The sequence below is a fragment of the Nansenia antarctica genome (assembly GCF_963989245.1).
Source record: "Nansenia antarctica genome assembly, chromosome: 2".
In the NCBI taxonomy this organism is placed as follows: Eukaryota; Metazoa; Chordata; class Actinopteri; order Argentiniformes; family Microstomatidae; genus Nansenia; species Nansenia antarctica.
The window spans coordinates 50,297,351-50,308,377 of NC_137675.1; the positions used below are offsets into that span (position 1 = coordinate 50,297,351).

The following is an 11,027-nucleotide window of genomic DNA, read 5'->3' on the forward strand; positions in this document are numbered from 1 at the left end:
AGGGCTGAGAGCTGCAGAGCTTGACTGGAGTGTCTGGATCTGCTCTCAGTGGGGGGGGAGAGGGGGTAAGAGGGGGGGGGGGAGTGGGGGAGAGAGGGGGGGGGGGGGGAGTGGGGGAGAGAGAGAGGGAGAGAGAGGGGGGAGAGTGGGCGGGCTGGAACACCGGCAGAGTAGATCCATCCACCAGTTAACGTACCAGAAAACGATCTCGTCAGAAACCCTTCCCACTCACAGAGCACCAATGTTTACCTCATTCATCTCATCCTCTCCCTTCCCTCTCTCCTTTGCCCTTTACCTCACCCTCCTCCTCCCCCTCCCCCTCTCTCCCCCTCCTCCTCTCTCCCCCTCCTGCTCTCTCCCCCTCTGTTTCTCCATGTGCCTCTGTCCAGGCTGAGCCAGCAGCAGATCTCAGAGCTGCGTTCCCAGGTGGAGGACCTCCAGAAGGCCCTTCAGGAGCAGGGCAGCAAGGCAGAGGACGTGAGTGGAGAGACGAACCTTTCCTCCCCTCCTCCACCCCCCCCCTCCCCGCCTCTCCTCTTCCCCCCGATGTCCTCTCACTACTACTACGACCCGCTCTATACTAATCACAGACTATATCTCTTCCTCAGATCAAACGTGATGGTATCCTGAAGTATTCTAATCAGCAATATATAGCCCTAATAACAACCAATCACTCAATCATAATATCGTCAATCAGCGATCCTATTGATTCTATGGATCTTATGTTCTGTTATGGAAGGACTCTTTCAACCTCCTCTGAAAGAAAATCTCTATCATTAGTTTTGAGTCCCTCTCTATTGAGCTGTGTAATATACGTATTATATATATTATATTATAGTAATTAGGAGAAAATAGTTTTGTTTGTTTGGCGCTCTAGGACAGTAGTAGCCCCACCTCCCCTCCCCCCTCCCCTCCCCTGCCTGTGACCTCCCCGTGAGTGATTTTGTGTGGGAAATTTAACCCGTGTTTTTTTGCTGTGGTGATTTCACCGTTAACGCCTGGCCCTCTCTGTCTCTCTCTGCCCCCCCGCCGACCGACACTCTGCCAATCAGGCCATCGTAAGTATGGCCCCTTCTCTGCCCGCATGGCTCTGATTTGACATGGAGAACTCAGATTCTATCGTGTGTGTGTGTGTGTGTGTGTGTGTGTGTGTGTGTGTGTGTGTGTGTCTGCGCGTGTGTGTCAGGTCTATCGCTTTTACGTGTTGATGACTTATTTCTCTCCCTTCTGTCCAGTCGTCCTTATTGAAGAAGAAGCTGGAGGAGCACCTGTGAGTATTGTGGTCTGGTTGGTTCAGGTTCTGGTTCTGGTAAAGGCTAGATATGATCAGAGGGGTGACACTGCGTGTTCTTCCTCTGTGGTGGTCCTCCCAGGGAGAAGCTTCACGAGGCCCATTCAGACCTGCAGAAGAAGAGAGAGGTCATCGACGACCTGGAGCCCAAAGTGGATGACAACAGTGAGTGGCTCCTTGTGTCTCCTCCTCCTAGCTGGGCTAGACCTGCCACTCTCAAGCTGCAACCAATGGACTTTATTTTTTAAAATAAAAATTATATATATTATTGTTTTTTTTAAGACAATTCTCAATTCTGCTGCCACTGACCTGTTCTCTCCCTCTTCCTCTCTCTCCTCTCTCTCTCTCCCTCTCTCCCCTCTCTATCTGTGTGACCCAGATCCCCTCCTCCTCTCTCTCTCTCTCTCTCTCTCTCACTGACCTGTTCTCCCCTCCTCCTCCTCTCTCTCTCTCTCTCTGACCTGTTCTCCCCTCCTCCTCTCTCTCTCTTTCTCTCTCTCTCTGACCTGGTCTCCCTCCTCCTCTCTCTCTCTGACCTGTTCTCCCCTCCTCCTTTCTCTCTCTCTCTCTCTCTCTCTCTCTCTCTCTCTCTCTCTCTCTCTCTCACTGACCTGTTCTCCCCTCCTCCTCTCTCTCTCTCTCTCTCTGACCTGGTCTCCCTCCTCCTCTCTCTCTGACCTGTTCTCCCCTCCTCCTTTCTCTCTCTCTCTCTCTCTCTCTCTCTCACTGACCTGTTCTCCCCTCCTCCTCTCTCTCTCTCTGACCTGTTCTCCCCTCCTCCTCCTCTCTCTCTCTCTCTCTGACCTGGTCTCCCCTCCTCCTCTCTCTCTCTGACCTGTTCTCCCCTCCTCTCTCTCTCTCTCTGACCTGTTCTCCCCTCCTCCTCTCTCTCTCTCTCTCTGACCTATTCTCCCCTCCTCCTCTCTCTCTCTCTCTCTCTGACCTGTTCTCCCCTCCTCCTCTCTCTCTCTCTCTCTCTATGACCTGTTCTCCCCTCCTCCTCCTCTCTCTCTCTCTCTGACCTGTTCTCCCCTCCTCCTCTCTCTCTCTCTCTCTCTCTATGACCTGTTCTCCCCTCCTCCTCCTCTCTCTCTCTCACTGACCTGTTCTCTCCTCCTCCTCTCTCTCTCTCTGACCTGTTCTCCTTCCTCCTCTCTCTCTCTCTCTGACCTGTTCTCCCCTCCTCCTCTCTCTCTCTCTGACCTGTTCTCCTTCCTCCTCTCTCTCTCTCTCTGACCTGTTCTCCCCTCCTCCTCTCTCTCTCTCTGACCTGTTCTCCCCTCCTCCTCCTCTCTCTCTCTCTGACCTGTTCTCCCTCCTCCCCCTCTCTCTCTCTCTCACTGACCTGTTCTCCCCTCCTCCTCTCTCTCTCTCTGACCTGTTCTCCCCTCCTCCTCCTCTCTCTCTCTCTCTGACCTGTTCTCCCCTCCTCCTCCTCTCTCTCTCTCTCTGACCTGTTCTCCCCTCCTCCTCCTCTCTCTCTCTCTCTCTGACCTGTTCTCCTTCCTCCTCTCTCTCTCTCTCTGACCTGTTCTCCCCTCCTCCTCTCTCTCTCTTTGACCTGTTCTCCCCTCCTCCTCCTCCTCTCTCTCTCTGACCTGTTCTCCCCTCCTCCTCCTCTCTCTCTCTCTCACTGACCTGTTCTCCCCTCCTCCTCCTCTCTCTCTCTCTCTCTGACCTGTTCTCCCCTCCTCCTCCTCTCTCTCTCTCTCTGACCTATTCTCCCCTCCTCCTCTCTCTCTCACTGACCTGTTCTCTCCTCCTCCTCTCTCTCTCTCTCTCTCTCTCTGACCTGTTCTCCTTCCTCCTCTCTCTCTCTCTCTGACCTGTTCTCCCCTCCTCCTCTCTCTCTCTCTCTCTCTATGACCTGTTCTCCCCTCCTCCTCCTCTCTCTCTCTCACTGACCTGTTCTCTCCTCCTCCTCTCTCTCTCTCTGACCTGTTCTCCTTCCTCCTCGCTCTCTCTCTCTGACCTGTTCTCCCCTCCTCCTCTCTCTCTCTCTGACCTGTTCTCCCCTCCTCCTCCTCTCTCTCTCTCTCTCTCTGACCTGTTCTCCTTCCTCCTCTCTCTCTCTCTCACTGACCTGTTCTCTCCTCCTCCTCTCTCTCTCTCTCTCTCTCTCTCTGACCTGTTCTCCTTCCTCCTCTCTCTCTCTCTCTCTCTCACTGACCTGTTCTCTCCTCCTCCTCTCTCTCTCTCTCTCTCTCTCACTGACCTGTTCTCTCCTCCTCTCTCTCTCTCTCTCTCTCTCTGACCTGTTCTCCTTCCTCCTCTCTCTCTCTCTCTCTGACCTGTTCTCCCCTCCTCCTCTCTCTCTCTCTCTCTCTCTCTCTCTGACCTGTTCTCCCCTCCTCCTCTCTCTCTCTCTGACCTGTTCTCCCCTCCTCCTCTCTCTCACTGACCTGTTCTCCCCTCCTCCTCTCTCTCTCTCTCTCTCTCTCTCTCTCTCTGACCTGGTCTCTCTCCTCCTCTCTCTCTCTCTCTCTCTCTCACTGACCTGTTCTCTCCTCCTCCTCTCTCTCTCTCTCTGACCTGGTCTCTCTCCTCCCCTCCTCCTCTCTCTCTCACTGACCTGGTCTCCCCTCCTCCTCTCTCTCTTTCTCTCTCTCTCTGACCTGGTCTCCCCTCCTCCTCTCTCTCTCTCTCTCTCTGACCTGTTCTCCCCTCCTCCTCCTCTCTCTCTCTCTCTCTGACCTGGTCTCCCCTCCTCCTCTCTCTCTCTGACCTGTTCTCCCCTCCTCTCTCTCTCTCTCTCTGACCTATTCTCCCCTCCTCCTCTCTCTCTCTCTCTCTCTCTCTCTGACCTGTTCTCCCCTCCTCCTCTCTCTCTCTCTCTCTCTGACCTGTTCTCCCCTCCTCCTCTCTCTCTCTCTCTCTCTGACCTGGTCTCCCCTCCTCCTCTCTCTCTCTGACCTGTTCTCCCCTCCTCTCTCTCTCTCTCTCTGACCTGTTCTCCCCTCCTCCTCCTCTCTCTCTCTCTCTCTGACCTGGTCTCCCCTCCTCCTCTCTCTCTCTGACCTGTTCTCCCCTCCTCTCTCTCTCTCTCTCTGACCTATTCTCCCCTCCTCCTCTCTCTCTCTCTCTCTCTCTCTCTCTGACCTGTTCTCCCCTCCTCCTCTCTCTCTCTCTCTCTCTCTCTCTATGACCTGTTCTCCCCTCCTCCTCCTCTCTCTCTCTCTCTGACCTGTTCTCCCCTCCTCCTCTCTCTCTCTCTATGACCTGTTCTCCCCTCCTCCTCTCTCTCTCTCTGACCTGTTCTCCTTCCTCCTCTCTCTCTCTCACTGACCTGTTCTCTCCTCCTCCTCTCTCTCTCTCACTGACCTGGTCTCCCCTCTTCCTCCTCTCTCTCTCTCTCTGACCTGTTCTCCCCTCCTCCTCTCTCTCTCTCTATGACCTGTTCTCCCCTCCTCCTCTCTCTCTCTCTGACCTGTTCTCCTTCCTCCTCTCTCTCTCTCACTGACCTGTTCTCTCCTCCTCCTCTCTCTCTCTCTGACCTATTCTCCCCTCCTCCTCTCTCTCTCACTGACCTGTTCTCTCCTCCTCCTCTCTCTCTCTCTGACCTGTTCTCTCCTCCTCCTCTCTCTCTCTCTCTCTCTGACCTGTTCTCCCCTCCTCCTCTCTCTCTCTCTCTCTCTCTCTCTCTCTGACCTGTTCTCCCCTCCTCCTCCTCTCTCTCTCTCTCTGACCTATTCTCCCCTCCTCCTCTCTCTCTCACTGACCTGTTCTCTCCTCCTCCTCTCTCTCTCTCTGACCTGTTCTCTCCTCCTCTCTCTCTCTCTGACCTGTTCTCTCCTCCTCTCTCTCTCTCTCTGACCTGTTCTCTCCTCCTCTCTCTCTCTCTCTCTGACCTGTTCTCCTTCCTCCTCTCTCTCTCTCTGACCTGTTCTCTCCTCCTCTCTCTCTCTCTCTGACCTGTTCTCTCCTCCTCCTCTCTCTCTCACTGACCTGGTCTCCCCTCTTCCTCTCTCTCTCTCTCTCTCTCTCTCTCACTGACCTGTTCTCCCCTCTTCCTCTCTCTCTCTCACTGACCTGTTCTCCCCTCCTCCTCTCTCTCTCTCTCTCTCTCTCTCTCTCTCTCTCTATGACCTGTTCTCTCCTCCTCCTCTCTCTCTCTCTCTCTCTCTCTCTCTCTATGACCTGTTCTCCCCTCCTCCTCTCTCTCTCTCTCTCTCTCTCTCTCTCTCTGACCTGTTCTCCCCTCCTCCTCTCTCTCTCTCTGACCTGGTCTCCCCTCCTCCTCTCTCTCTCTCTCTCTGACCTGTTCTCCCCTCCTCCTCTCTCTCTCTCTCTCTCTCTCTGACCTGTTCTCCCCTCCTCTCTCTCTCTCTCTCTCTCTCTGACCTGTTCTCCCCTCCTCCTCTCTCTCTCTCTCTCTCTCTCTCTGACCTGGTCTCCCCTCCTCCTCTCTCTCTCTCTCTCTCTCTCTCAGTGGCCAAGAAGATTGACGAGCTGCAGGAGGTCCTGAAGAAGAAGGACGAGGACATGAAGATGATGGAGGAGCGCTACAAGCGCTACGTGGACAAGGCCAGGACGGTCAGGGTCGTCTAGAGACACACGCGTCACAAAACATCTTCCACCCTGCCGTGTCGTAGCTGAGGCGTTTTATCTTGCGTGTGTGTGTGTGTGCGTGTGCGTGTGTGTGTGCGTGTGTGTGTGCGTGTGCGTGTGCGTGTGTGTGTGTGTGTGTGTGTGTGTGTCATCTGCAGGTGATCAAAACTCTGGACCCCAAGCAGAAGCCCTTGACTGTGTCACCCGACGTCGAGGCCCTGAAGAACCAGCTCACGGAGAAAGAACGGAAGATCCAGCACTTGGAGGTAAGGGCTGCTATGTATTATGTCACGTGTGTGTGTGTGTGTGTGCGCGCGGATGCAGAAAAACGGTGAATTGCCTGTCTGAACCCCCCCTATGCACGACCTCCTCTCCCCCTCTTGTGTGTGTGCAGCATGACTATGAGAAGAGCCGGTCCAGACACGACCAGGAGGAGAAGCTCATCATTAGTGCTTGGTACAACATGGTGAGTTGTAACCAAAGAACCTCTGCCTTAAAGACAGTGCCTGGCTGGCTGTGCGAACCCATGTCCAAACCCCCTCATTTAGTAACTGGCATGTAAATGCACAGTCTTGCATTTTACTGGTCGGTTGGTATCCACCCTGGCTCATCTCTCTCTCTCTGTCTCCCTCTCTCTCTCTCTCTGTCTCCCCCCCTCTCCCTGTCTCTCTGTCTCCCTGTCTCTCTCTCTCTCTGTCTCTCTCTCTCTCTGTCTCTCTCTCTCTGTCTGTCTCTCTGTCTCTCTCTCTGTCCCCCTCTCTCTCTCTTTCTGTCTCCCCCTCTCTCTCTCTCTCTGTCTCTCTCTCTCTCTGTCCCCCCCTCTCTATCTCTCTCTCTCTGTCTGTCTCTCTCCCCCCCACTGTCTCTCTCTCTCTCTTTCTCTCCCCCTCTCTCTCTCTCTCTCTCTCTCCCCCCCCCCCCCTCTCTGTCCCCCCCCCCCCCCTCTCTCTCTCTCCCCCCCTCCCCCCTCCCTTGCTCCTCCAGGGTATGGCCCTGCATCAGAAGGTGGTGGGTGAACGCTCAGGCCCCCCAGGCCAGGCCCAGTCCTTCCTGGCCCAGCAGAGGCAGTCCACCCACGCCAAGAGGGGCCTCGCGGCCCGCCAGCTGCCCAGATAAGAGACGCCCACCCTGGGGGAAGAGACCGGAGGAAGGGGTGTGTAGTGAGGAGAGATGAGATGAAGAGAGGAGATGGGTCAGCATTTGACTGAATATTTCTACTATAATCCTACTCTCTCTCTCTCTTTCTCTCTCGTTTGAAGCCTTGACTGAACCTCAGCCTCTCTTGCTCATCTGGTGCTCATCTCAGACCGCTGCTGCCCCCTGCTGGCTCTGGCTGGTATGTGATTGTTCCCAGGTGCTGAGGTAGTAACTGCGCTAGTGTCAAGTGCAATCAAAGTTGCCAGGACTCAGAGAGAATGTATGTCTCAATGAGAGATGGGGTGGGAGACGTAGAAGAGCATAGGAAGGAGCTGAAAGACTCATCATCGTCATGGGTTTCTCAGATCGATGTTTCTCTTGGGTCCCATGGTTTCTTTTAAGTTCAACCTTTTTTTTTCTTTTTAAACATTTTATGTATTTTAGGTTTTCAAAGGGTCACTACTAGTAGGTTAGCCGGTCCCTGTGATGACAGAGATAGAACTGGATGATTCATGTCGGTTAGGGGTCTTTTACTTTCCCCTTTTTTAAATATAGTTCTACATTTTCGTCCTCATTGTCCTGTCCGTGGCTAGGCAAAGTAGATCCTCTCAGTGGTGCTTTGATATGGAAACACTAATGTGATGCTGAGGTTAGGTGTTAAAATCATGGAGAAGTTTGTGTGTACTGATATGTATGCATACGCAGGCTGGCCGTGTGCCATGTCTATAGCTTCAGCTAGCTACATGGTCATAGGGTGGGGTGTAGGTGAAACTCTTGACCTCAACAATACCTCTACAATATAGAAGGATCAAAGATTCTTGAATCATGATTGATCATGACCTCGTTTTGTTTTTGTGAATGCGTGTCCTTTTTTTTTTTGTATTCTCTAATAGCTGTATTCTCTTACTTGGGTTTCTGTACGTTTTATTTGTCATGATTAATGAAGGAGCTTAAGAGCTGAATTAATCACTTTGAAGAATATTAGTATGTTTCATTTTGTTTTATTCTGTTGAACCTCAGCCTTTTTATTTAGTTTAGTCAGTCCATGTACTGTAGTCGTCATGTGATTCATCAAACATACACAATGTCCACAAAAGCACTTTCCTTTCTTTGATGATGGATATGTTCAGTGCCTGTTGACTACAGAAATGGCCATTTGTTAATTAATTCCAGAAGTGGGGGATCTGGTCCTAGGATCTTACACCCTAAAACTTTAAAGACTGCACTTCTGTATGAATTTCCTGTAAGGAGAGATGGAGTGTAGTTTTCTATGTCTCATCAGCTTCTCATTGAATAGGAGAAGCTCTCAAAGACTAACAGATATGGGCCTTCGAGTCATAGCCATCTATCCACACATGCTGAATGAGCTTTTGTTTTAGTGTCATTTTGGAATTAATTTGAATGAAATACAAGCATAAGCTTTGAATGAAACACTAGACTTTTCTGTGGACTAGATCCATGTTCTTATTGTCTGTGATTTAAATGCCCTCCCCACCTCCCAAAGAAAGAAACAGGGTGTTTTTATACTCACCAATTTACACTGTCTGATATGAATGTAGGAAATGCTGGTTTGAAGTAGCTTCACATAGCAGGGTTTGATCCTTTCTCCCCTGAATCTCACATTATGAATATCAGATTGAGGATCATTTTTTCAATCAAATAGGGACTAGGGAGAACTTGATACACTGGACATTGTGCTGTACTGATTGTAGAGGACAGTAGGGTTGTTCAACTAAGCTGATGTACAGCCTTAGACTCACATTTGAAAAAAACTACACTGGAAAGGTTTCTATTTGCACAAACACTGGAACTCACTGCTGAACTGTATTTTGTTCTCAAAACGAATGATTTGAAACCATTGACTTTACTTTTCAAATGAACACAGCACCTTATCTTAAACACTACATCTGTCCTATTATTACGTTGACAGTGTCCCAGTAACACTATGTACCATTATGGAATTTATCTTAGGTCCCCAATCTGTCTTGTATCAGAGAAACTGCATTCTATAACTTGTACTAACCTTTGTAATTGTTTATTTATCTGTGCAATGATCATAACATGTTTTACCCCAGACTGAAACCACAGATTTGTCTATACGTTTTTCGTTGTATCCTCTTATCATAGAAGTGTTATGTCACCATTTTGTATAGTAACTCAACATGTGCATGGTTTGAACGTTGAATGTGGTGGGTTTGTGTGTTTGATATTTATATCTGGTGTCTTTTTCCTTGTGTTCGTAAAATTGCATAGAAGGTTATAACATTTGAAGAGGTATAGGACAAGTTGTAGGTTTGTAGTCCAGTCTATTCTGCCTTGTAGCACTACAAATAAAATGGGGACTTAAGATACCAGTTGAGTATTTGTCGTTTCTTTATGAATCTCACTGCATACATTGTGGACCACTCCAGGCCAGACAATTCCATGCTTAAAAACCTTGGATTTATTCTCAGGGTTATGCATGGTCTCACTCCACCTGATGACATGAGCAGCTCTTTCACACAACCATGTGCCATCACTACTACCACTAGTAGATCTGGCTGTGATTGATCATCTTTCCTTCTCTCCCCTGACGTCCTAAAACATCTGATCCAATCAGGCAACCACCTGCCCTCTTAATCCCATCCTCCTCACCCCTTCTCCAACCCATCTTGAATGACATCCTTTCCTTACCTCCCTTATCAATTCCTCACTGACCACTGGCTCTGTCCCAGAGCCAGAGTCAAACCTCTTCTCAAGAAGCCATCACTTGACCCAATCTCCTTGACCAACATCAATCCAGCTTCAAGGCTGCTCTCTCTACTGAGACTGTTAAGGCTGCTCACTCTACTGAGACTGTTAAGGCACTGACGTTGGGCGAGAAGGACTGGCTTGCAGTCGGCGTTCCAATTTATACCAAAGGTGTTCGATGGGGTTGAGGTCAGAGCTCTGTGTGCAGGCCAGTCCAAGTTCTCCCAGACCAAACTCAACAAACCATGTCATTATGGACCTCACTTTGTGTATGGGGGCATTGTCATGCTGAAACTGGAAAGGGCCTTCCTCAAACTGTTGCCACAAAGTTGGAAGCATACAATTCTCTATTATTAAGCATTAAGATTTCCCTTCACTGGAACTAAGAGGCCTTGCCCAAACCATGAAAACAGCCCCAGACGATAACTGTGTCCACAGGCTGACCTTCTCTGGCGCTTAGCAGCACCGCCATCCTCGCTCTCGCTCCCACTCTCACTAACGGCCAAGCTCCACCTGCTGCGTTGCGTCAACTCGCCATCGGCGTTGCGTCAACTTCCCGTTGTCCAAGCTCCACCTACTGCGTTGCGTCAACGTCAACGTTCTACTCTAGCTCCACTGTCATTTTTTGTATACGGGAGTAATTTCACCCTTGACTGATGTCCACAACAATAACAACATCATACAGAACATTTTCCAATCAGGGTAATATTTTATCTACATATTCCCAAATAGATAGTTGCTAGTTCAGTAGATGTTCAACTAACTGTCAACAACATTTCAACTAACTAACCACTAATCCTAAACCTTGCCCTAACCTTAAATCTAACCCTATCCTTAACCATAAATCTAGTTACATGTCAACAGAGTTGCAGTTGATAGTTTGAGCAGCAGTGGATCATCTATAATAAGGGAATAAAGTCACGTGACCCCAGTCAAGTAGGAATGTCATACTGTCATATGAGGTTATTAACAGAGACGTTCATAGCGGGAATTTCTGGATCAGGAGAGCACCTACATTCTCTTACAACATCTCTTTCATCAATTATGGGTACGTATAGCTTAATTTATCCACATCTGCTAGCGGTTTTAATAAACTTATTGAGGACACACGTTGGGTTGTATTGACATAGAGCTGAATGTCGTACTTGGAGCTGTCCGTGGTACTGAAGCAGGTAGCCTATCACAGGACAAAAAACACCTCTAGCAAAAGTACCTCAGACTAACGTAATTGTATGCTAGCTTTTTCTTTTTTTACTTCAGGAAAGCATCACCCATTAGAACAACAAAATGTGTATGTGTGCTAAATGGATATGTATCTAAA

General features: G+C 49.9%; 1 protein-coding gene across 1 annotated transcript in view; it reads left to right on the forward strand.

Moving 5' to 3' along the window:
* Positions 1–9,313, forward strand: part of hook2 (hook microtubule-tethering protein 2) — a 24,558-nt gene extending 15,245 nt beyond the window's left edge. The window contains exons 16-22 of the mRNA XM_080524558.1: positions 390–477; positions 1,236–1,270; positions 1,374–1,456; positions 5,721–5,824; positions 5,998–6,105; positions 6,234–6,305; positions 6,824–9,313. Of these exons, the coding sequence (XP_080380684.1) occupies positions 390–477; positions 1,236–1,270; positions 1,374–1,456; positions 5,721–5,824; positions 5,998–6,105; positions 6,234–6,305; positions 6,824–6,955 (622 nt within the window). The 3' untranslated portion in view covers positions 6,956–9,313. The remainder of the gene's footprint in view (positions 1–389; positions 478–1,235; positions 1,271–1,373; positions 1,457–5,720; positions 5,825–5,997; positions 6,106–6,233; positions 6,306–6,823) is intronic.
* Positions 9,314–11,027: the final 1,714 nt, after the last annotated feature.